We start from the raw sequence: 27265 nt of genomic DNA on the forward strand, positions 1-27265 counted from the left end.
AGCATTGCTAAGGAACATATCTTTAAATAAATTGTTAAAAAAAAATAAAAAAACGGTTGAATTGTATGACCAATTCAAAGATTAATTTAACATAAACTTCATTGTATAAACAGTTGTTGAAGAACCGATCCATTACGAAAATTATTAAAGATTGTAAGAATCTAATCCAATGAAAGAATTTAATCCAATGATCAACATTTCTCAGAGACCAGCATTTATGAAACATTTAAAATAAAGTTATATTTTGTAATAAGAATCTTAATTGATATGCTAAATTTATGCCCACTTGCTAATAAACTTTGTAAAGTGGTTGGTTAAGCAATGTTTTGTCTTCTTCCTTCGAATGTCAAATTATTGATGTCCGATAGAGAGAAAACATTGTATTCCTATTTAGTAGATAAACAACTTTTATTAGTAAGAAACATAAACATGCATATAATTCGTAGGGTCCAAGGTTTAACTTGGCCCCAAATAGTATTGAGAACCTCCCAACTTAAAAAAAAAAAAAAATTATAAAAAAAAAACAGGTATTCAATTACTTAAGTGTACTATCGTAGTGCGTAATTTTATTATATAGTGATAAGATAAATAGGTAGATTAATTGATTGTTTTGGGTTCTCATACATTTATTGTAATTAAAATAACAGTGGTAGAATATTTTTTTTTCAAAATAATAGAGACTGATTTCTTGAACTAATTCTTGAATTCCGGAAATAATAATGATCCTAATATAAGCAAAATTGGCACTGAGTTAAAATTGTGATGTAGCAAATAATAGTAGTAATATTAATAATAGTAGTTAGTGAATGCACACTGTTAAAATAATTCTATAAAATTCAGATCTATTAGCAAGTTCTTTATGTCTTAAATCTGCCTTTTTAATTTAATTTATCAGCAATATATGGAGGGAATTTTAAGTCACTGTCCGTCATTAAGGTCAAAAAACAAAGGAATTATTTTCTTAAATCAATGTAATATTTTTTGGTTATTAAAAGCACGGTTAAAGAATCAAGTTTAATAGAAGTTTGTTGGCATATAAAAGAAAAAAAACTTGCATGGTGCGTTGATCTACAAACGTAGTTTTTGTTAGACTTTTTATAGTCGTCTTTTAATATTTTATTACTAAGTGATACTGAAATTTGTTATCTGCTATTTTATCTTAGTGTTTATATTTGGGCAGTTACTAAACTCTTCCTGTATATAAAAATGTAAAATATTAAGGTGACTCTAGACTAGTAACATTTAAAATTCACTTATTCGCTATCTTAAAAAATTAAAATATTCTTATTATATTTTGGATTTCGATTTTGAATTCTATTTTGGCCAGAACAAAGTTCAATATACGTTTGTTTTACTGACGAATCCTTTGTGCCTTCTCCGAACAACTTGATACTGGCAAAGTGCATTTTGTTGTCACGGCAATAAAAACACACAAAACAGTATGATAATTTAGCTCTCTTACTCATTTCTTCATTATATCTTTCTACTCATTCAAGTGTAGCAGTTTCATATTCATTATTTATAAAATGTTACTTATGTGACTCATCTTAATAATTATTTAAGAATTAGAAAAAATGGAATCGTGTATTAGTATCGATGTTCAAACTTTCAATATTATATTTAACATTCCAGTTTGTTCTGGATGCTCAATCTCAATCAATCAAATATGCAGTTCACCAATTAAAACATTCGCAATATTTATTGTTTTATTTTTATCCGGTAGACAAGTTGAGTTAACAGTTTTATGTTGTTACAATTTTCTTAAGGACGCCTGTACAAAGTTTATAGCAATTGTTTCCTATATTATATACATACACAAGAACACGGAAACCATGTACTCAACTCATATTGAAGCCTCAAATCAACTCCACTTCAGAATGGTTAGTCACTTTATACCGTCCAGCAGTTGAAAGTAATTATTTAACCTCTAATGTTCGAAACGTTCGCCATAAAATGGGAAAGAAAGGGAAAACGTTTGTGAACTAGCAACATTCCTCGGATGTTAACTGAGACGAGCGCGGGGTGTTTTCACTGATTTAAGACGTAATACACTGCATACAATAATGGCTGAATGAGGATTCTATACATGCAATATATATATAAACTTCTTAACTTTAAAATATGTGGTGCCGCTTGCTCATGCCGAAAGGCAGGCGTCGGCCCCTTCATTGATGCGTCGCGATTCGAATAATTCGGAAGAAACATTATGCAATAAGTTAATAGTCTTAAGTACCCTAAGATACGTACAAAATTAATCGTTTAGCTTTTACGCTTCTCTTCCTAGGTGCTTAAATAACAACGTTCACCTTGAAATCAATTAGTTTCGCGCAATGAATGACTTATCTCTAACAGTACAGCTGTTCCCATTTTCTTATAGCTTCTTTATTTCTTTAACTATCCACTACTTCTTTAACGACTTAATTTAGGGTTAAATTTAGTTGGTTAAAGCAGTTTGACAGACAGAGTCCAGGGAAGTATTACTCCAATGCTTTTATTTGCTGCAAAGCAGCATTTTTGCGATTCTGTGTTCCGGTCTAAAGGGCGTGGTTACCGGTGTAATTAAAGGCACATATGGCTTAACATTAATTAAACGCCTTTGGTCGATGGACACAACGCGTTCCTGGCATGCCCTACGAATTTCTTCTGTGTTTATAGGCGATGCTTTTCCATTTACCATCAGGTGGGCTACCTTCTTGGTCCGTCAATCCATACTAATATTATAATCACGAAATTTTGTTTCGTTTGTTGGTTAATACTTTACCCTCCTAACTAAGCAACCGATCGACGTGTTTATTGGCATAGGGTTAGGTAAAAGGATGTAGAGTAACATAAGAAAACAAGATTGTTAAAAACTGTAATAAACGCGGACAACAGCTACTATAAAAAAAATTAGTGCTCCATGGATTCTACATTCACAGAAATAAGACATCACAGAAACTTTTGACTTTATTCCTACATGATAAATTATACAATAATTCACAGCTATGAAATATTTCAAGGTGTTATGTTCTTATAACAATGAATATTAACTTTTATAATTCAGTTTACAAGATGAAGCTGTCATTTGGTTTGAACATCACTTTTTAGTGTGCAGGCGCGTTTTGCTTCTCCGGGTCGACGTAGTCCAGCTGCTCCTCAGCATTGTGAGGCCAGAATGTGGGTTTGTTGATGGAGTCTATGGCGATGTCTGGGTGAGCGTCACGGAAGTCCTCCATGGTCATCTGATCGTATGGTAGAGTCGCCTTGACCTCCTCTATTTGTTTTTGGAATCTGAAATGTTAAACAGTATTTTAGGCAAGCAGTTGCCAGTTTACAAAGGGAGTTTAAATATTTGCAGCCTTTCCGTAGTGCAAAAACAGTGCGACAGTCGCGATGCTGTCACAGGTTGTTGCCAATCTCTTACTAGTTTAGCGTTCTGTACTATAGCAACAAAATAGCGAAGTGCCATTGGTAACCTCCCTTACTTAGCGCAAAGCCAGGTATATCAGGGCTGCAGAGGACTAGTGACTTTAGCTAGTACAAATAAATAATTAGAGCTTTTGATAGTTCTATTGGAACAAAGTAGTTAGGTGGTCATCATTAGAAAAAAATCTAGTATCTTTGTATTAATTAAGAAACAGTAAAAACTATTTTGTGATGGAGGTGAAATAGAATAAAAGAAAAGCGAAGATATTATGCAGAAATGTGCTGTATCAAGTTTCAAAAAAATTTATGTTGTTTCATTTTACATTTGCTCCCAGGTCTATGTGTCACATACACTCAAATCATTCATTCAAATTTATTGATTTGATAGTAACTCCTAAGTCAAACATCAAAACAGTTTCACAAAATCGCACACAAATAATAAGCTGTTTGTACTTTCAAGCTCAAATCCCAGTACTGTCTTAGCAAAGTCAGATTTGCCAAAGAATTAATCTATTTGTCCTTTTATTAGATTTTATCCTTCAGTTCATCTGAATAAGACCATTACAAATACTCACTTAGCTATATTAGCATTGGACTCCTGTATGAAAGCCTCAATTGATTTCTTGACGTCTCCCCACTGTGCGTCTACTTTAGATGTCAATGTATCAGCAGGGTAAGGAACTTTCAAGGCAGCATATTGCTTCTGGAAGTTATCCACCATCCCTGCAACGGGGATGGTCTGCTTGTAGACCGCCCAGTCGATCTTTGGTGGCTCAGCAGGGTTCGCCAATACCCTGAAATTTAACATATGAAAATACTGGAACATAGGACTGCAGAGCAAATGAATGAAAAAATGCTTTAAACTCTTTTTTACAATTTGTCACTTTTGAATTTGTTGATAGAGACATACATGTGATCCTGGCTACAGGCTAGATATCTATTTTTCATATTAAAAGAAGCTGCATTTCTAGGAAAAATCTGAGGCAGCTGTAACCGAATCTAAAGGCACTAAAACCTTGCAATTTCTCAGTTAACAAATAGTATGAAACGCTTCCAATACTAACATAGCAGCTTAACTCGTTAAATATATTTGTTTAATGTTCAAATATTAGTACAAACTTTGTAAATATAAGCCATAATCGATATTTTATTACTTGTTACATGCAATTAGATACAAAAATCATTATTGAAATTATGTAATAACCCATGTCAAAACTAACCTTCGGAGGTAGCCATCGGACTTGACTTTGAAAGCAGCAAGGTTGCCTTTCTGCTGCGGCGGGACCCTCTCGGCTAAAGCCGCCCAGTTAACGGAGCTCTGAGCGATCCTTTTCGACATTTTTTAGTATTTATTTCTAAGTTGAATGAAAACCTCCTTACTGACAATTCAAAGTAATCATAGACAATTTAAGACACGAAGGCCGGAGGAGTGACGGATGACAATGACCACGGAAAATAGTAAATACTTGTGAATGGAAGTGTTTATATCCTCAATGGTGTAAATTCGGTGCTGTCAGCCTAAATATAAGGATTATTCCATAAAGTAAGGAATTTAGTAAAAACATGTGTCTATTGTCCAATACCTTAGCCAATAGGATAAATTTTAAAACGTGCATCATATTTGACGGTTTATCGAGAACTTTGTTACCCGAGCGTTTGGAATCAGGAAAGCTTCGTCACTTTCCGAGAGTGAGTTCCCAACGAGCCCCACCCAATCGTGTGACTCGTTGAGATTTTTTTGCCATCGAGTCGCACTGCCTCTGGGGTAGGTAGGACTCGTTGGGAACCGTAATGAAAAAATAGTTGCAACGTGTAGCCGGTGTGACTCGATGGGAAAAAAATCCCAACGAGTCACACTTTTTTTTTGTATGGATGCTGATGATAGGTAAATAAGTCGGGCAATTCCACGAATCCTCAGCGACATTCCCTGTTTCCCTTGTTGTGTCTTTATGACTGATCTATTAAATATATATATTTTCAAGCGCTTTTCATCTTAGAATGATTATGACAATTTTTTTCTTCAAACCAATTAATTTTCTATTAATCAAAATTTAGATCTATACTATTATTATAATTTTGCTTTTATAATTATTATAAAGCTGAAGAGTTCGTTTGGATGAACGGGACCGAAGGAATTACTGGTTCGAGTCGAAAAACCATATTTTTCTTGGATAGGTGTTACAAAAGGTGTGTAAAGTTTACAAGGTTCTACACACTGTAATATTAACTACTCTACTGACTACCGTATATAGTATATACCGTAGACGTCTTTGTCCTACCTTAACAAAAAAAAATAACTGATTTTATTTAAGTTTTTATACTGATAAATAGAGTTCAGTTGAGTCCTTTGAAAGCGTCCTGATGCATATAACACAGGACCGTCTTCGCTTAGTGTTTAACTTAGTTTAAAATAAAACACAATTTACAATAATTAATAAAATACATTTATTTAAACTTTGGTATGTTTTAATAATAATCAAAATGACAATCAATTACAAATGAAAATGATAATTGCTGTTTTATTATTATTATTATTCTAATTGACTTTTTAATATCAGTCTTGGTGTAAACTAAATATCTATATATTAAAAAAATGTTACAAAATCTAAAATGTGACAAAAATGAGATTTTCTTGTTTACAATATCTCCGTAAAAATAGTGTTTACGTTGTTGTAGTAACAACGTAAACACTATTTTTACGTTGCTTTGATTATTATCAACTAAATACACGGAATGTTTTGAGGAGAGAAATCATCGATGATTTAACATGATTTCTTAGTTTTAGGTTTTTAATAAATAAAGTAGCTTAAATACCAAGGTTCCCATCTCAGTACAGAAAGGTATTTCAAATTCTTTGACTTAAAAAGTAGGATTTTGTCAATTCGTATCTCCGTAAAATATGTTTCGCAATACATTTGAATCAGTTTCATAATACGTACACAAATGGAAAACATAAAAATTATGCGGATAAAGTATATTTCAATAAAGTTTTTAGGGAATCCATTACGCCACAGCTGGTAAAACGAAGTGTTGGTCTTCAATACAATTAGAACTTTCAATCAGTAGTTTAAGAAGATTTTGTAAAACATTTACATATTTGTAAAAATAATAAATCACGTAAATCGCACGATTGTCACACGTGGCTTGTATTTATTTGATACACCATGTACAATTGTTGGATCTTCTCTCTTAGCTGTATATTTTTTTCTTTCATATGTGATTAATTCGCATATAAATAATGATCTGGGCAGCGCTGAGTTTCACATGAAAAAACAAAATTCAAATGTTTTTTATATATTTTACTGGCCTGCCAGTAAAATAAACATAAAAACATATTATGTTCGGTATCTAAATAAGAAGCTATTACGCTATTAGTAGGGATTTGGCGACAACATTACGGTAAGGTATACCGAAAAAAAAAAATCTTCTCTTTAAGATGAAAATCTGAAACTGCTAGCGAATTACACAGGTAAAATTTGGAAAATATTATGCCTACCTGCTTGCCTATTACTCTTAGGACATACTAGACCGAATATATAAATAGACTGTATAATATCATAAAATTGTAAACATATGTATCAAAGTTAAGGTAACGATTTCACATTTACATAAACGGATTCTTAGGTTCTTTTTAGTCTTTGGTGGTCCCACAATAATTCAGCTCGTTAGGCTAATTCCAAGCTGTCAACAGAGTTTCTTATGGCTTATGTTATATTAATAATTACATATTTATAAAAAATATATTTATATAAGTTATGGTATAGTATCGTACTTTTCGATTGAGTACGTAAACGTTTTTAAAAATCCGAGAATTGTTAGATTTATTTTGAGCGTTATTTTTTCTTACCGAATTAGCACCGATGTCTACCCATATTGGTGCTAATTCATTCGTATGCACGTTACTAACTAAATAAACTGGCAGATCTGAAAGTAAATCTAAACTATTTTTAACTATTTTTGTGGGGGAATTATAATATTAGCATGCCAATTCAGATTAAAGATTGCAGTCACTCGTTGAACCGATGTTATGTTACGAACATTTAAAAAAACTTATGAGTTTAGATAGGTATCTATTTTCTATATTTAATTATTTCGTATTATCGAGATTTTCATAGCATTAAATATTATAAAATAAATTACTTTGGTCATGTAGTTATAATTATCGAGTGAGAATACAACCTTATTTTTTTATATTACTTTATTCTAAAACTAATTATATTTACATTATTTAAACTAATTTTTATTTACAATAATAATTAGAAAGAAGGGGCGATATTTGAATATTATTTTAAGCTTTATTCATTTTAAATCTAAATCAGTTACAGCTTATATAGATCAATCTTCTTCCTCTATCGCGTATGTAACACTAATAATGCGTTAAAAACGCATAAAGTATTTGTGCTTGACCGCGGTATCTATGAATAATTACATGGTAAATGAGTATGTGCATGTTAATTGGTAAATTACAAACTTGTTTACAAATAAGTATTGCTCGGCCTACGCGGCTTTGTAAAACTCATTTATTTATGAAGTAAAAAAAGCACTAATTATTTGATCGGCCTGTGCTTTAGTGATTTTACAGAAAATAAGAGTAATGAGTATCAAGTTTAAAACAATAATAATTATTTGACATCCTTTTTTCTATTAGTGTTTCTACACTTTTGATTTAGGAAAAATACTAAAAACTTTTGAAAATGCTACTAGATTTTTTGGAAGTAGAAATGAACTAAATAATCGACGGAATATTATTCATATACATATATGATATATGTATAAATATACAGTTCTAAAGAGATCCAATCAAGATAATTTTTTAACAGTCGTGAGTCCCTATACCTATGTACACTTCGAGACTTTCCAGCGACAAATAATTGCAGAAAGCCTATAACTTAGTAGGCTTCTCTTTCAAATTATTTCGTTTATTGTCGACGTAATGTGGAGAATTCGAGGAATGACCGACAGTCCGGCTTCCCCAAGTTGTTCTTCGGGCGACGGGATTGTTTTTGCAAAACTTCAAAAGGTTGCCGTACGCCGCTCTATATTGTCTATTGGTAGCTGCGTATATTAAGGGGTTGATCACACTAGATGCCCAGGCTAATATTGATGCGATTATGTGCAGCCAAGGGTACGTTATACCGTCATCTGAGACGTTCATAATCATGAGTGGCAGAAAACAAGCAAGGAAACACAGGAATATCGTCAACATTAGCGTAGTAAGGCGGGAATCTTCCTCTTTCTCTTTGGCTGTTTGTCCGCTGAGTTTGCTGTGGACAAATTAAAAGTTATTAAAAAAATATTATCGCTTAAACAAGTGTTCCAGTAATTTTATAAAGTGGGTAAATAATAATTAAACTTTTGATTCTATTAAGTTGATTAGGATTTTTATAAATACGCTAACAATTATAAATTAGTTAATAGATAGTTTTAAGGAACAAATAAAATTTAATTTGATTAAAATCAAATGTTCATGACATTGAGTTGGTGGGTATTTTGATATAAATATGACTGCATTATCGATACACATCAGTCCTGTATAGGCTTGAATGATTTAAAGATATCTCCCGGTGTCTTAGTCGTTATAACAAGTATTAGGGTAATTTTTTAATTGCAGGATTATAAAACTAATTTTTTTTATAAGTTTTCCTTATAAGTTACATTTTTTTATGTCATTTTCTGTCAAAATAAACTGTCATATAAAAAAAATACTCCCCTACTTCTTCTAAGTAGTAGGGGAGTAGGTTAAATGATAGACGTCTTTCACCTTTGTACTGTGTGTAATCCTAAAACACCTTCATACTGAAGGAAAAGTTGGTTTTTGTAGGATTGCATTGCGAATTGAGATCATTTCGTATGCTGGCACTGCACATGCATTTCCACAAGACGAAGTTCTATAAACTCCCATTTCCAATGCAAGCTATTGAATTGTGGAATGCGTTCCCACTAAATACACATCAGGCAAAATCGTTTCTCACATTTAAAAATGCGGTAAAAGCATATTCTCGATCAACAAAATTGTACAAATAAGTAAATAATAATAAAAAAATATTAAATTATCAACTCTAATATATACTTAATCATATTATATACATAAATACTACAGAACATATTATATAAGAAAAGTCGTCATTAATACTTTTATACTTTTATTACTGTTAGAGTTTATAATTTTATATTTATTTATTATATTTTACTTATTTGTACAATTTTGTTTATGTATTTAGCTATTGTGGGTTTATAAGAAAAACATTTACACTACTTGTCCGTTCTCGCTATGTTGCCCTAATCCTAAGGTTGCCTGGCAGAGATAGCTACTAAGCGATAAGGCCGCCTTTTATATTCTAATTCCGTCTTTGTATTTATATATTTTGGTGGTGTTCAAATAAAGAGTTGAATAATAATAAAAATATGATAAGTTTGTTTTTTTTTGTAACCAAGTTGTGGAAACTTCATTGGTTTATGTGATAAGAAAATACGGCATTACTCAAATTGTTATGGTGCTGTTTGTTTCCCTTGAAAAGTTAATAAATGAATAAATATAATAAAGACATGCACGATATCTCACCCACATACGCACCTTCGGCCCTCCAGTTTCCGCTTGCTCTCGCGCACGCGCCAGTAGATGCAAGAGTAGGAGACGATGATGACGACGCACGGCAACGCGAACCCAAAGACGAACAAGTACTTCTTGGGGCTTCTGCCGTCCTTCGGCAGGATGGTGCACGAGAACGTGTCCGGGTCAAGCCCCAATTGGCCCCAGATGCCGAGTAGGGGTGGCACCTGCGAACAAACAAATACAGTAATTTCGTGAATATCTATATCGACTGCTAGCAAAAAACGGGGACATAATTTTGGTCCCCTGACAAGGAATATAAATAACGTGTCCACCTGCAAAGTTTTCCCTCGTTTATTAACCGACTTCAAAAAGGAGGAGGTTCTCAATTCGTTGGAATCTTTTTTTTTTAATGTATGTTACCCGATTTCTCGAAGACGCCTGAACCGATTTGAAAAATTATTTTTTTGCTATAAAGGGCATAAATTCCAGGTGGTTAAATTTAATCGAAATCGGTTGAGCTGTTATTAAAAAATCAACAATAATGTAACCCAAAGTAACAATTTTTTTTGCTTTTTAGTTCCTGGGCGTATTTTGAAGACGATTTTCTTTTTTAATTTAAAAATATTTTTTTATTACACAAATACTATTTGGATATTATTTAAAAAAAAACAGATAATCAGAAACTTCTTGGGAGGCTCAAGTCAGAAGCTGGGTGCGTCCATGGCCTTTTTTTTTTTTTTTTCAATTTATTAAATATTGGTAATGTCGCTGTACTGTACCTACAGAACGCAGGACTGTCCTGCGTTCTGTAGGTACGTCCGTGTTTATTACGGTTTATTTACAATTCTCGTGGGAACGTGTGAACGTGTCCTTTCAGCTAACTATGCCGAAAATCAAGTGCATTTTGTTGCTTAGTAAAGGAAGGACCAACCAACAAAAAAACAAACGAACGACACACTCTTTGTTTTCTATGTTTTTACTTTCTACGCCTTTGGTTGCGTGGAAGAAATCGCTATGTAGCGATAAGGCTACCAAATTGTACTCTCTTGCTCTATGTTTATATCTCTGTAACTACTTTTTTTCTTTGGTGTATACCCTTTCTTTGGTATATATGGTACACTTTTATTGAAAAGTGTATACATTCATTCACTGCTCTATGTTTATATCTCTGTAACTACTTTTTTTCTTTGGTGTACAATAAAAGTGTATACATTCATTCACACTTTTGCATTAATAATATTATTTATTTTAGTATTAGGATTGTTGACATTTTGTGTCAGAACAATAATCCTTACATTGCCCGCGGAGAGGTCCGTGTTTTTTTACAGTTTTTAAATAAAGCCTGCTTGGTAAGGACGTGGAAGAAGGACAAACAAACAAACAAACTTTCGCATTTATTATATTAGTATGATTTAATTCCGCACTGAAACCTATATAACTTCAAATTTTAAAACATTTTGAATGATGCCTAAATGATGTCTCAGTTAGAATTAATATATTTTTAAGAGTAGTTTTAAAAGCTTTTTGTGACAGAGCTTGTCTGGGGAAGTACGACCGCTATTTTTTTTCATGCCGCCAAGCAGCATTGCAGTGTTCTGGTCTAAAGGGCTTGGTTGTCGGTGTAGTTGCTGGTGTAAAAATTACACACAAACACACATGCACACACGCACGCGTACAAACAAGCGCACACCCACAAACATATCAAATGTACCTAACTAAGCACCCGCCTCAAAAATTTATATATTTCGCTTTTTTTTTCATTTTTTTTTTTGCCTTTAAATAATTTTCCCTGTAAAATTGTCAAACGTTTGTTAATAAGGGAATAGGGAAGACACTGTTTCCTGTAACCAGTGGCGTGCACAGGAATTTGAACCAGGGTAAGCATAAAGAAGTAACATGGCATAAAATGGCAAAATCCTCCTCCGTTGCCAGTTATATGAAAATTAGGGTATGCAGTGCTTTCGTGCATGTATTAAGTGCACGCCACTGCCTGTAACACAGTTTAAACTACCGCAGGAGGCAGGACTTCGCACTCATGAAATGTATACGTTTATTTTGATAAAATAATGATTTTATTATTATTATTATTATTATTAGTTACGGGCACATGAGGCTTAACACCGAGGTCTCAGGTTGATGGGCACCATTATTTTTTAATATTATTTTTGACGTGACAACGTCTTATAATTCGATGGACCAGGCTGCACGCACGAAAAAACATGACGTATGCGGCGTTACCTCGCTCTGAGGCGTTCCTTTCAAGGCTTGAAGTGTAAGCGAGAGCGCGGAACGAGCGACAAAGAGGCACAGTCGGCCTCCGCGTTCGACATCTGTCTCTCTGTCATTACTTGAGTGAGCGATGCGTCCGCGTGGACAGCTTCTATACAATAATACATTAACATGTTTTCGGCAAGGATGAATTGCAGTGAAAAGTGAATGTGGTGTCAATTATTTATAGCAACGATAATATCTATAAAACAAATAAAATTAAAATTTTCTTTTGAAAAATGCAACCATTCCATCAGTATTTTCTTACGACGTTGTCACGTTCAACTATCGTCAGTAAGCCGACTTTACAGACAACCAATTTTTTATCAATTTCAAATTAGAAACATCCCTAAATAGTATTCCAGCTACCTAACAAAACTAGAGTGCAGACTATTTTTAAAAGCTCTAATTCCCACACGGCTATTTACAAACTATCTAGCCGCAGGCGTCGGCAAATTAGTTAAATAACATAATCAAAAACATCCAGAAATAGCCGCGCGCACTTAATCTAGCGTAATATTTTAGTTACGATACTCTCTTATAATAATATCACAGAAAATTATGCTTAATTTTTTATGCTCCGCAAAACAGGAGAATCAAATCAAATTAAATTACACTTTATTGTACACCAAATACAAAGAATCAGAACAAAAAAAACACAATACAACAATTTAAACAAATGTTACAATTTAATTTGAACAATAAAATTAAAAATTAAATTACATGATTGGTTCTACTGTATGTCATGCAGCACGGGACCGTAGCCGTAATTGGCCGGCAGTTAATACGTCAGCATTGTGGCTACAATATAGCTCATCAACGTCCCGCTTCTGGGCACAGGCCTCATCTCTCATAGGAGAGCCGGTTTTAAAGCTTAGACCCACAACGCTGCTACAATGCGTTTGGTGATTATAACCGGTATCGACAGCTTTACGGGGGCTGACAACAACTAAAGGCTGGTACCGAGAATTCTTTAATAGAAAATACTCAATATCTAATAAAATTACGATCCGGGATTCGAACCCAGGGCCTCGTATCCGTAGTTGAATATTGACGCTAGACCAACGAGGCATTAAAAAAGTATATATGTGGATAATTATTAATAACACAACTAGTAATGGAAGTTCCAATGATAGCCGCCCATTCATATAAATATTTAGGGCACGCTATAATACGGATGCGCATGCGCGGTAATTCGGGACAATTAAACAAGTAACGCGCTGGGAAGTGCAATGAACCAATTCTAAAACGAGTAAGCTGTAGAGTTGATGCGCGAGCGCATGGCTCATAATCTTCAGCGGTATAATCGGCGTATTTCCGCTTTCCTATTGGCTGACATATTATAAGCGGTGATAGCATAGTGGGTAAGGCTTCGTCTTTCTTTTCGTGGAGACTAAGTTCGAGCCCCGGCACGCACCACTGACTTTTCGGAGTTATGTGCGTTTTTAATTTAAGCAATTTAAATATCAGTTGCTAGGAAAACTTCGTGAGGAAACCTGCATGTCTGAGAGTTCTCCAAAGTGAAGTCTACCAATCCGCACTGGGCCAGCCAGGTGGACTACGGCCTAAACCCTTCTCATTCTGGAAGGAGACCCGTGTCCTGGGCCCTTGGCCGGTAAATGGTTTGATGAGGATGTTAGGCTGGCAATATGGGAGTAGCTAAGCGGGTAGCTAAGCATGTGTCGAAGTGGAATATAATTAAAGCTTGTAAAAAAATCGATTTATAGATAACTATATCGATATTTTATATCGGCGTCAGAAACAAGCATGGCGGTAGTACTTCCCCGGTCGAGCTCTATCACAAAAAGCTCCACTACTACTTAAATATATTCTTTTATATATATATTTCTTGTGTGCGTGTGTATGTCACTGAACTCCTCCTAAGAGGCTGGACCGATTTGAATGAATTTTTTGGTATGCGTTTGGGTGGCACCCTGGATGGTTTAGATTCACAAATCAACCCGACAGATGGCGCTGGGGTCCACTAGTATAATATAAAGAACTACGTAATCGATAGAAAAGCTTGGGTGTGAATGCTCTAATGGAATGGCCTAAGAAGAAGCCCACGACAAACATCGCCAGGTTTTTTTTATTATCTCACATTGTTATTTAGAATTATTAGAAGGTTGCTCTTCTAATAATTCTAAATGACAATGTGAGATGGTGATAACAAAAAAAAACCCGGCGAAGTATGTCGTGGGCTTCTTCTTAGACCAGGACGCGTTAAGAGCCATCGTAGCTTTACTTTTAAGTTTACGAATATGGTTATCGCCATCATCACACTACCGTGTACTTCTTATGTAATGCACCAATCAAAAGTGTCATAATTTTTTTGACTTTTGACTTTGACTTTATATCTATTATAAATAATGCATTTTCAATCGTTATAAGTATTAGGCCCTATTGTTTTAGTCTAATAAATTTAATATGAAGTAACAATTCTATCCATAAACTAGCGAACCTCTATTAACCTAAAAAGAAACTTTAAGTATAGGAGCGATCGACGTCAGCACGGCTAGCATGGGCAGGAGACAATTATATCCCGGGGAAAGAATAGAATGTATCTCCCAGAGCTTTATCAGCTCTCAGAGTACTGGCGCACAAGTTGAAATAATATATAGGTATGTGTAATAATAAACGGGGGTAAACTTCCCGTGTTTTAGCGTGTGGACACATTAATTTTATCCCTTGTTAGGGGGATATATCCTCCGATTATAGCTAGGGCAGTCAGCTAGCCCTGCTGAGGGGCTCTCTGAAAGGTTGGCAACTCGAATGTACCTACTCACCATCAACCCAAAAGAGACGCACCAGATTAGAAGCAGCTGTATCCAGATCTTGGTCGTGGTGTAGATTTGAGAGTACATGTCGTAATACGCTATCAGCGTGTACCTGGAAACAAATAAATACATTTGTTATATTTTGAAAAGCGGTGATAGTCGAGTGTACAGAACTTCGGACTGTCCTTCGTGGGAACCGAGTTCGGACCCCGGTACGCACATCTAACTTTTCGGAGTCATGTGCGCCTTAACAATCCCTACTAATATTATAAATGTCAATGTAAGTTTGTTTGTTACGCTTTTACGCAATAACTACTTAACCGATCCTCATGAAACTGCGTACACATATTCTTGGAAATGTTAGAAGTAAAATAGGATATTTTTATCCCGACATTAAGCTCGGTTCCTTTGGGAGAGGGAATGAGTATTTGACGATTTTACACAATAACTCCGACGAATTATAACCGATCTAAATAATATTTTTTTTACTATAGAGGTTATAATGTGTTTAATTTTGCTCAAACTTTGTGAAGATCTGATGAATGTGTTTGGAGATGGAGGACAGAACTCCTCAGCGGACAGCAGCAAACCCCTCATTTAAGGCTTAGCGATACTGGAAACTTAAAATTTTTTTAGAACACTACTTAATTGAATGCCACATCAAAAAACAAAATCAAACGCAGACGAAGTCGCGGGCAACAGCTAGTTAAATGTATATGCTTCAACGGTAAAGGAAATCTGCTCAAAAGCTGCGTTTTTAACCGACGTAAAAAGGGGGTGGGAGGGGCGTCATAAATTTTACGTGTCTGTCTGTGGATGTATCATCATCATCATATCAACCCATTACCGGCCCACTACAGAGCACGGGTGTCCTTCACAATGAGAAGGGGTTAAGGCCGTGGTCCACCACGCTGGCCCAGTGCGGATCGGTGGACGCCACACCGATAAGAACACTATGGAGCACTCTTAGCCAAGCAGGTTTGCTTCACCGTTGAATCTAGTGATATTTAAAAAAAAAAAATACATAAAATAAATATACTACGACAGTGTATTGTTGTATCGCCACCTAGCCCCAAAGGAAGCGTACCTTGTGTTATGGGTACTAAGATAGCTCTTGAATATTTTTATGAATATAATACACAAAAATCCTTATAATATACAGATAAACGCCAAGACACTGAAAAACAATCATGTTCATTACATTTTCCAGTTGTGGGAGTTTGTAGGACTCAGAAAGTAGGGTCGTTGCCCTCTGCGCCAGTCGGCTGTTCTCACAGTAAAAGGAAAACTATCAAAAACCTACGTGCTTTAATTTCCCGTAAGAAATAGATAATTAATACTTGGGTGCCCTGTTTTACTCGCATCTGGTATTTTTTTTATCATGCGGGCCACGTTAGAAATTAGTTCCGTTTTATTATTTTACAACGAACTATTGGATTGGATCATAAACATAAAACTGGCTCACAGCATCATAAGGAGGGATTAGTTTTTACGTTTTTTTATTCTGGAAGGAGCCGTTACTCGTCTAACGATCTTACTGAGTAGGTAGTAAACGGGAGTTCCAGTGTTTTATTTTTAATGGGCACCTATGTTCTTCGTGTTTGTAGTGAAGTAATTTATGATGATTTAGTAGAAGCGGTGATGGCACAGTGGGCTCCTGCCCACTCACTCGACTTCACTTTCGAGGCGTGTGAAGTCTTCTACAACGCACTTGGCCAGAGTTGTAGACTACGGCCTTATCTCTCATTCCGAGAGTAGCCATGTACACTGTTTAATTAAATATAACCAAACTCATCAAGCTATCATAGCCCAGCGTGTAAGATTTCGACTTTACTATCGAGGGGCCGAGTACGCACCGCTAACTTTTCTAAGTTATGTGCGTTTTAAGCAAAGGGACTGCCGACTGGCGCAGTGGGCAGCGACCCTGCTTTCCGAGCCCAAGCCCGTGGGTTCGATTCCCACAACTGGAAAATGTTTGTGTAATAAACATGATTGTTTTTCAGTGTCTGGGTGTTTATCTGTACATTACAAGTATTTATGAATGAACGAATGAATGAATGAGTGCACTTTTATTGTACACCAATAAAAAAAGTAGTTGGAGATATACACATAGAGCAAGAGGGTGCAATTTGGTGAGTTATTTACATGTGTACTAGCGGACCCCAGCGCCATCTGTCGGGCTGATTTGTGAATCTAAACCATCCAGGGTGCCACCCAAACGCATACTAAAAAAATCATTCAAATCGGTCCAGCCGTTTAGGAGGAGTTCAGTGACATACACACGCACACAAGAAATATATATATAAAGATTATACTCATAAAAATATTCATCAGCTATCTTACCCATAACACAAGCTTCGCTCACTTTGGGGCTAAATGGCAATTATCATAGTATAGTTTTAATGATAGCGTCTTACGCTTAGTTTCCTGTAAAAGACCACTTTAAGTGACGAGGCCGCCTTTGCACCAACACATTGTTAAAAGACTGGGAACAAGAAACTTTGCTGCCCAACCACAAAAGTAATTCTGTTTTTGTGGTACAATTAGTTTTATAGTTTTTTATCCTACAGATGACGATCCTTGAATTTATGGTCAGGCGAAGGCGCGATCGAACCCTATCGGTCGGCCCTCCCAACACCCGATAACGCAGTAATAACAAACCGAATGAAACGAATCAAACCGTAAAGTGGCTGTTATCGCCCGCTTAAAAAGCACTCACCACTTTACTAACACCGCACCGTGAGAAACAAATGTTTGCCCTCGGATAAGATAAGCTAAGTTCTCCAAGCTACAGCCCCTTGATTACACATTACACAATTTGCTCAGGGAATACTGGGCTAAGCAATCTGGCTCACATTTTTTTATTCCACTACAAGTTAGCCCTTGACTTCAATCTCGCCTTGTGGTAGGCGATGATGCTGTCTAAGATGGCAGCGGGCTAACCTGTTAGGGAGTATGGTAGTCATACCCCTAATCGGTTTACGCGACATCGCACCGGAACACTAACTGGCTTAGTGGCACGTCTTTGTCAGGGTGGTAACTAGCCACGGCCAAAGCCTCCCACCAGATGAAATTGCACTACACGGCAAGGGACTCCTCCCACAATGAGGAGGGGTTAAGGCTGTAATCCACCACGTTGGCCCAGTGCGGATTGGTGGACTCCACACACCTTTAAGAACCGTATGGAGAACTTTTAGACATGCAGGTTTCGTCACGATGATTTCCTTTACTGTTGAAGCAAGTTATATCGCTTTACAATTATTATTATTTTTTTATTTATGTATTATTATTATATAACCTAACTTGCAACGATTCTTGCCACAAGGTGTGGTATATTGTGTTTGTATTATCATATTTTTCTTATTTCTTATGGATTTATTGAGTTATCAAAAATGAACCGAATTTATACTTTTTGCATCTGACAAGTGTCAGTTTACGAGTCCTTTAAACTTTACGATCCGACGAATCGGTGTCGTAACTTTAGACGGCACCTAACGTCCTAAAGTCGTCGTCACGAGTTCGTGAAACTTTTTTTTCTCTTAGGAATCACCTTAATCTAGGCTAGGCTATGCTATTGAGGCGTTTCCTACGTGAATGAAATAGTATTTATATTCAGTATTTCATTTTATATTCTATTTAAAATTCATTAATATCACTTTCACATTTTAATAAATATTTTCTTTTGTTAAATAGAATAATTGGGAGTAGAAAATTTAAGGTTAGAATAGCAGATGTCTATATAACCTTGTCATGGATAGCATAGAATGCCGCAATCGTCAGAAAATTTATTAATAACTTATTTATTACAAAAGTAATAAATGAACAAGTAAATTTAGAATTTAAAATATTGGAAATAAATAATCCTAATTGATTATGATATTTGCCACTAGCTGGCGTACGTAAGCATTACTTCCGTCAGAAAGAAATCTGAGTTACACCCTAGTCGCGCCTAAAGAAGTTTAACTTCAATAAAAATTAAACACTCAAAACCAATCATAAAAAATGTAGAGTAACATTACGCATCAAAGGATGTGTAACGATATGATATAAACAGCACGCAAATAAAACTTGAGATGAAAGTTAGTTTATGTTTAACGAGCCAGTGACACTGTTGTTACGGTTTATGGCGCACACAAATCATTATAATGGTTTAACAGTTAAAACAAGAGCGAGTGGCAAAAACTAAACTGTTAGATTGATTCGTTGATTTCGTATCACTACATGCATGAGTGCATATTTACATCTATACAAGTAGATTAATCGTTCAGCACGGCTAGTAGCAATAAAAAATTATCTTCTCCCACAGCTTTATCAACTCTCAGAGCACTGGCGGAAAGTGGAAATAAAATCCAAATAATATATGTGTAATAATATTTAGCAGGTGGGCGATGAAAAGACAAATCAATAAATATTCCCATAGTTATTGTTTTGTCTGTTCATTGACTACATAATTTTATTATATGTGTTTGTGGTGTTAATTTTAATCTTATTTGACATTTAATTAAGTGAAGATATATATTTTTTTTAATTTTGTCTTTTGAAATGAATCTTTCTCTATCCATGACCCAAATTTGCACACTATTAATTAAGTAGAATTTTATGCCCTCTCTGACTGTATTGTTTACTAACATCTTGATATTGTACAAACATTCTTGCAAATAAATTATTATTATTATTATCACTTATTGATTAACATATTTTTTTAAAATTCTTAACAATGTTTTCTATATGTTTATGTGTTGTACAATAAAAGTTTATTCATTAATTCATTCATTCAATGCTTAATTAAAAAAAATGTTTAATAAAAACATTCACCCTCCGCTTGCGGGGCATCTGCTATTATTAAAAACTAAAATTTAAATGCACAAAGGCGGTTTTTTTTTAATTTAAATGCACAAAAACGCTTTAAGCAATCTCCTCCAGTGGTTTATGTTATAACTTATTATTTTTGACATATTGCACAATCCAGTTTTCATAATAGTTACACGCAAAATAATTATGGAAAAATTATCAGTCATAACATAAACTATACATACCAATAATACATAAATAGCTCAAAAATTATACAAAGAAATATATATATACATATAAATTAACGTGTCCACCCGCCAAAGCACGGTAACCGGGTAAAGTAGTAGTAAAAAAAAAACCGGTATCATCATATAAATTACCGGCCCACTACAAGACACGGGTCCCCCCCCCCCCCCCCCCAAGATGAGAAAGGTTTAGGCCGTAGTCCACCATGCTGGCTCCATAACATTACGGAGAACTCTCAGAGATGCAGGTTTCGTCACGATGTTTTCCTTAACCGTAAAAGTTTGAGATATTTTAATTGCTTAAAACGCACATACGCAACTTAGAGAAGTAAGGAACACCGCCCCGGAAAGTGAAGCCGAAGTTGTATCACCTATCTGGCTATAACCACTTCACACTTATATTATTTGGATATTATTTCCACTTGTGCGCCCATCCTCGGAGAGTTGAGGCTAAAGTTAATGCTGTAGGAGAAGAGTAATGTTCATACTTTCCCCAAGGAGAAAATTGTCTACTGCCTTTGCAGGAGCCAGGAATAAAGAGATCCATAGAAGAACCAGAGCTATCAATATAGTTATCAACATAGTTCAACGAGTAGTGGAGCTTACGTAGCAATGGACAGGCACAAAGTTTGGAGAGCTTGGGGCCCCAAGGTGTTGGAACAGTCTGATCTGGACTCGTTTTCTGTAAAATTGTCACGGAGAGCCAAAGGTTGGGGTCCCGAGGTGTTGGAACAGTCTGATCTGGACTCGTTTTCTGTAAAAATATCACGGAGAGCCAAAGGTTGGGGTCCCGAGGTGTTGGAACAGTCTGATCTGGACTCGTTTTCTGTAAAAATATCACGGAGAGCCAAAGGTTGGGGTCCCGAGGTGTTGGAACAGTCTGATCTGTCTACTCGTTTTCTGTAACAATGTCACGCTCAAACTGAAAACTCAAATGGCTTCTCCGCCAGATGTCGTCACGAAGCTTGATGATATCACCATCGCTTAGAACATCCTCAGCGGGCGAACATGAAAGCGAAATGCACAAATAAAGCAAGGCAACTCGAGGGCCCGCGCCCTACAGATCCGTCCACAAAGAGCTCTTTGTGCCGCGGTTCCTGACCCGACCTCATCAATGGGCTCATTTTTACAGCAAATAGGGCGCGGTTTAACATTGTATGAGATAGGAAGGCTGATTCGCGGTATCACTACTAATGTTATAAATGCGAAAATGTGTTTGCTTATTCAAATACAAAATTCAAATTTCGAATTCGAATTCAAATTCAAAATTTCTCTATTAATGTAGGCCTATAACAGGCACTTATGAAGCGTTCATACATATGTTTACATAATTGTAAGGGGATGGTGATAACTTCTTTCGCTAACTTAAACCTAAAGCTACGAGGGTTCCAAACTCGCCGTGGTCTAAGAGCCCACAACAAACTTAGCCGGATAATTTTATTTATGTTATCACCATCTCACAGTAAATTAATATAAAGCTATGAAGTTAGAGCAATTCACACGCAAGCTTTTTTATCGTTTAAGTAATACTTAAAATTATAATAGGATTTTTCTGTAAGCTTACGTTTTTATGTAAACTTTGAACTTATTGAGAGACATCTCAAAGATTTCATTCGGGAATTTGTTATAAAATAATATACAATTGCCTATATTTGTTTGTTTGTGCGGTTCCTTTGCGCTCTAACTAAGCTATCAACTTGTCTTACTTTCACAAGGAAGAAAAACACGGTTAGGAAACCTGACATGTCTGAGATTTCTTTGTAATATTCTCAAAAGCCTTCGAAGTCTGCATTTGGCCAGTGTGGTTGGAGTACTGTCTAAACTCTTACGATTCTGATTATAAACAAAAAGAAAAATCTCCCTTCTTTCTGAGACAAGGCCCGAGCCCTGTAGTAGGTAATCGTTTGGGAATGATTAAGATGACGATAATACTAGCTGTTGCCCGCGACTTCGTCCGCTTTTGTTTTTGTTTTTCGAAATACATGTGCCTCATAAATGTGGTAGCACTTTATGTATTTAGGATAGCTCAGCCTGGTGTATAATCGTCAAACACTTTCGTGTTCCCCGAGAGAACTGTGCTTAATTTCGGGATAAAAAGCATCCTATATTAATTCTATATTAAGGAATATGTGTACAAAGTTTCGTGATGATCGGTTTAGTAGTTTTTGCGTGAAAGCGTAACAAACAAACTTACATTCACATTTATAATATTAAGTAGAGATAGGGATAGGGATAGGGATATGTATATATATATATACTACGGCAATATACTACAATAATACACACATCGCCATCTAGCCCCAATGCAAGCTTGGCTTGTGTTATGGGTACTAAGATGACTGATGAATATATAATGCACAGTTAAACACCCAGACACCGTAAAACATTCATGCTCATCAGACAAACATTTTCCAATTGTGGGAATCGAACCCACAGCCTTGGACTTAGAAAGCTGGTACACTGCAGATTGGAGAAGCATTACCGAAAAAAAAGAACATCGAATTTAAAACGCTATTTTTAAACTTCAAAGGCGTCACGCACGGAATTACGCTATCCTCAAATCAGTATTTATTTGATGGCGTGCAAATATTTACATGTGCTACTAGAAACTGTGAAAGCGCACACTTAACGGAGATTAACACCTATGTTGAACAAACTAATTATATAGAACCGTTGGGCGAAAAACTGTGAAAAACTACCTGGTCGATAATTAGTTCCGCTGAATGCAAAAACAGTTGTATGCTCTCCTTGCTCGGATAGGTATCTGTACTAATAATGAAGCTAAAAAGTTTTTTTTATCCATATTGCATTTCTTATCATCACCAACAGTCTACAGGAGTCCACAGCTGAACTAAACTCCTCTCCCGGGGTTTGCTTGATCACTCAGGTTCATAGGCGGCACTTTTTACACGCCTTATACTCGTATTATATTAGCTTCACCTGTATATTAGTGTACACCACACAAAGTACATAGAAAAAAAAATATTATTTATTATAAAGTATATTATGTTTAAACTTCGTAGATATATTGAGAACCAATGACGAAACACTAATTTGCTAAGATTATTCCATTTTTCAATTGGCAAAATAAGATTTTTGTTAATTTATTTAATTTTCATCTATAGTCAATAAGGATTGATGTTAATTTTAATTTCCATCCATTGTCTTTAACAAATCTGATGGTGAATGGCTAACCGATTCATTTTGCTATAAAAAAATAAGATATCACGCTTTTATAACTAAACTAAAAGGTAGAAATTACGTAGTTAAGTTTTTTATATCAAACGTGTTTTTTAGTTTTTTTGAACTATTAGTTTTTTATATAAGACGTGTTCCTTGCACGTCCTTCGAAGTGTTTGGTTCCTGCTTTCCTGGTTGGAATTATGGTTTCCTGGTTGCCGGTGAAATTACAGACACATGAGGGTTAGCACCTACGCCTCAGGTTGATGGACACAGGGTTGTAATTTGTAAGTGTTGCTTGATACAATTAAAAAAAAAACTAAATGACAACCCTAATTTGGCTAATAATATTTTTCATTTAATTAAAGCTGTTGAACTCCAAATGGGATTCAAATCAGACGCAACCAACACAAATAACTTGTAAATTATTTTACACACACGTCAATTCCTCATTCGTTAAATGAATCGAAAGCCTAATAAAAACAAACGGATCAGTAAAAACCGTGGAGTCGTAAAATTTTTAATAATTAATTCTTCATCGCGCCGAAAGACTGCTTGTTTGTGATAAATAAACTTTTAGGTTGTTAATTTTTTTTTTATGTGTTAAAGAGGTGTGAATCGAAACATACCAACATGGTAAACGGTTGGCTGCAATTTATTTCATTTACCAGCGACTTGGTGCACTCAAAATGTCTTCTCTGTTTCCGCATCCTGCTGTACACAGTACAAAGTACCTAATATAACACTGGAAAATTGGGAATTTATAATTTCTGAATTATATAGTTGTACTCTGTGGCGTGCATAAACATAGGACTAATATATATTTATCGATAAAACACGAATAAAATTAAATTTTCTAAAAATGAATTCTAGCGAGATCGATTTATCGCCCCCTTAAACCCCCTGTATGCTAAATTTCATGAAAATCGTTGGAGCCGATTCCGAGATTCCAATTAAATATATATACACAAGAATTGCTCGTTTAAAGATATAAGATAAGATAACCTTAACAATCTCAATCTTAAAACCTGAACCGCTGGACCTTACTTTGTCGGTAGGGTGGTAAAAGGCCTTGGTAAACGTCCGGGAAGTATACAACTGGTTCCCTGGACGTCTACTAAAGCGTCGTGCGACCTGCTGCCGTGGTGGGTTTTAGTTTGGGTAAACGAGCCCTACATGACCTCTGTCCTGCCCAAAAGGACAGAGGTTATAATCGACAATCAACAATCTCTGCCCGCGGCTTAGCTCTCGTTGTGCATCGCTCTTTCCCTACTAGTGGTATAAATGCAAAATTTGCAGGGAAACACAGGTCAACACTTTTGCATTTATAATTTTAATATATATAGGTATATATACATAACTAGGGATACACCAGTGCTTGTCTGCGAACAGTTCTAAGGATAGATAGAGTCAAAGAAGCTCCGCATTTACTTTAAACTATTACGTCTTGATTGGCGACGCAATTTATACACTAGATTTTCCGATCGATGTTTTGTATGGTTTTTTCTGGTTTAAAGATATGAAATTGACTAAGACAGCACGTCTTTGTCAAAAGGGTGTTCCACCCCACACCGACAAAGACGTGCAATACGATTTAAGGTTCCGGTATAAAGCATTTCCACAAAACAAAAAGACAAAGAAAAAAAAAAAGGTGGTAACAGGCCACGACCGAAGCATCCGACCTGACCAGTGAAAAATCCAAAATAATAAGTTCCCAATTGCTCTCGCCGGAGATAGAACCCTGGATCTCTCACTTATAAGACCACAGCGCCAACCACTTCCCCAGTTTGTCAATAAAGGGAACTATTTAAGTATCTGTCGGCCGAGTGGCGCAGTTGGCAGCGACCCTGCTTTCTGACTCCGTGGGTTCGATTCCCAAAAGATTTCTGATTGATTCAGTATCTGGGTGTTTATCTGCATATTATAAGTATTTATGTATATTATTCATAAAAACATTCAACAGTCATCTTAGTACCCATAACACAAGCTACGCTTACTTTGAGGCTAGATGGTGATGTGTGTATTGTCGTAGTATATTTATTTATTTATTTAAGTATCCATCGATTGCGGTATGCACTTAAAGCTTCATATTAAAAAAAAAGTATTCAATGACTCGTATGGAGTACCCAAATTATTTTAAACACCGATACCCTCAACAAGTTAACTCGCCTTTAAACCTTTATTATGATGCATCACTCCACACAATGCACTCGGAATATTTTATACAACTTATTACAATCTAACAATAGGGCGTCAAATTGAAATGCATCGTCATCGCTTAAAATACGACGCTACAACTAAAACATTCTTACTTGTATAACGGGGCGTTTTGATGGAGTTAGTTTAAATTAGAATTGTCAAAACCCGCATTTTACAACTCTATTTCTGACATAAATCAGTGTTAAATTGTAATATACAAAATAACCTTATCAAATAAATAATAGTTTAAAAAAAACTAAAAAACACGCTTTTTATAGAAAACCGAACTAAAAAATAGAAAATAAATTTTAATAAATTTAAATTAAGAATAGTGTTAAAAATTTCAATAAATATAAATTAATAATAGTGTGAGTAAAAAAAAATATTTTATTGTAAAAAAAAGCGTGGGGTGCATTCAATAGTTATAAATATTTTATTGACAGATATGAGTAGAGTGATTATTATTTTGATAATATCTTAAAAAGCACCCCACGCTTTTTTTTAAATAAAATTTTTGGCGCTGTAGTAATTGTAATTAATAGTTCGAAAAAACTAAAAAAAATCTTATTTTTTATATTGAAAATTGCAATAATCTACTCAGATTAGTGTATTGTCATCGGTCCTCGATATGACTACAAAGTTTGAATCAAATCTGATCGTTCAAAGTGGGTCAAAATCGCGCCCTAAGAAGCCGGTTACAAACATACATACAAGTGAAGGTAATAAAAACGTGTCTACTTATGTACACGCGTTAGAATTTATACTTCTTTGGCGTAACAAGATAAAAATATTTAAATTTTTTAACTTTCACCTTATTCTACGTTTGTTGAAAAAACGACACTAACAATAGAAAAATAGATATTTAACACATTGATAACAATTCTATTATGAAGCATTATCTAGTTCTATCTAGCCAAACTCTAGGATGCTAGCTAGCTCTAGGATCTTTGGTAGATTTGAATGAATGAATGAATGAATGAATACACTTTTATTGTACACCACAGAGCAAATTTACATAGTTAAAAGTGCATAGATAATTTAGTATTTTGTTAATCATTTGGGAAACACCAAAAAAGATATATTTCAAAATATATTATATATTAGTATAGTAATTTAAACTATTGTCATATTTATTGACAAGTAAAAAGTTAATCAAATAGCTTTTCGTCGAGCCAACTTATCATCATCATCAGCACTTCAACCGATTGGAGTCCACTGCTGGACATAGATCTTTTGTAGGGAGTTCCAAAATCCACGGTCCTGAGCCGCTTATTTACAGCGGCTCCCAGCGACTCGTATGATGTCGTCTGTCCACCTCGTTGGGGGCCGACCAACGCTGCGTTTACCTGTGCGGAGCACCATTCCACTTCCAGCACCTTGGAAACCCAACTGCGTCAAGCGAACTATAAAAGTATAAACTATATTAATAGTTTAAGTTCTTTCGACCTCATTAAATTTAGCATCATCCTTAATGTCACTCTGTTGAATTCTACAATAATATCTTGGAGATGTCTCTTAAAAAGTTCAAAGTTTGTATTAAACGTAAGCTTATAGAAAAGTCCTATTATAGTATAAAGGACTACGTAAACGATAAAAAAGCTTGGGTGTAAATTATTGCTCTAACCAGGTTGCTCTTCTAATAATTTAAAATGACATTGTGAGATGGTGATAACAAAAAAAAACACCCGGCTAAGTTTGTTGTGGGCTTCTTCTTAGACCAGGTCGTAGCTTTAGTTTTAAGTTTACAAATGTGGTTATCGCCATCATCTCCCGTGAAATTCTTATGTACGCATCAAAAGTGCCACCTATGGGCCTACTTGAATAAAGATATTTTTGACTTTGACTTT

At 35.2% G+C, this 27265-nt stretch overlaps 2 protein-coding genes across 3 annotated transcripts in view; both read right to left on the reverse strand.

Annotated features, from left to right (window-relative positions):
• Nucleotides 1–2928: 2928 nt before the first annotated feature.
• LOC120630719 (ATP synthase subunit d, mitochondrial) lies at nucleotides 2929–4812 on the reverse strand. The gene is made up of 3 exons (XM_039900006.1): nucleotides 4626–4812; nucleotides 3981–4199; nucleotides 2929–3270 (listed from the first exon to the last, which is right to left on the reverse strand). The coding sequence occupies exons 1-3, from the start codon at nucleotides 4742–4744 to the stop codon at nucleotides 3084–3086; spliced, it is 525 nt and encodes a 174-aa protein (XP_039755940.1). The 5' UTR covers nucleotides 4745–4812; the 3' UTR covers nucleotides 2929–3083.
• Nucleotides 4813–7678: 2866 nt separating this feature from the next.
• The window catches only part of LOC120630515 (protein trapped in endoderm-1), a 62562-nt gene continuing 42975 nt past the window's right edge, over nucleotides 7679–27265 (reverse strand). The window contains exons 5-7 of one of the 2 annotated variants that reach the window (XM_039899765.1): nucleotides 15013–15115; nucleotides 9980–10182; nucleotides 7679–8669 (exon numbers count right to left, since the gene is read on the reverse strand). In XM_039899765.1, the coding sequence (XP_039755699.1) occupies nucleotides 8288–8669; nucleotides 9980–10182; nucleotides 15013–15115 (688 nt within the window). In that variant the 3' untranslated portion in view covers nucleotides 7679–8287. Of the gene's footprint in view, nucleotides 8670–9967; nucleotides 10183–15012; nucleotides 15116–27265 lie in introns of both variants that reach the window. The other variant, XM_039899764.1, reaches the window with a different exon arrangement.

Source organism: Pararge aegeria, chromosome 16 (assembly GCF_905163445.1).
Source record: "Pararge aegeria chromosome 16, ilParAegt1.1, whole genome shotgun sequence".
Lineage (NCBI taxonomy): Eukaryota > Metazoa > Arthropoda > Insecta > Lepidoptera > Nymphalidae > Pararge > Pararge aegeria.

What these genes read in the sequence shown, in the direction of transcription:
- LOC120630719 (XM_039900006.1), bottom strand. Translation starts at nt 4,744, where the DNA reads ATGTCGAAAAGGATCGCTCAGAGCTCCGTTAACTGGGCGGCTTTAGCC. An exon ending in TCCGATGGCTACCTCCGAAG is followed by an intron (nt 4,200 to 4,625) that starts GTTAGTTTTGAC and finishes GTTAAATTTCAG; the next exon opens with GGTATTGGCGAACCCTGCTG. An exon ending in TCCAATGCTAATATAGCTAA is followed by an intron (nt 3,271 to 3,980) that starts GTGAGTATTTGT and finishes TTAACATTTCAG; the next exon opens with ATTCCAAAAACAAATAGAGG.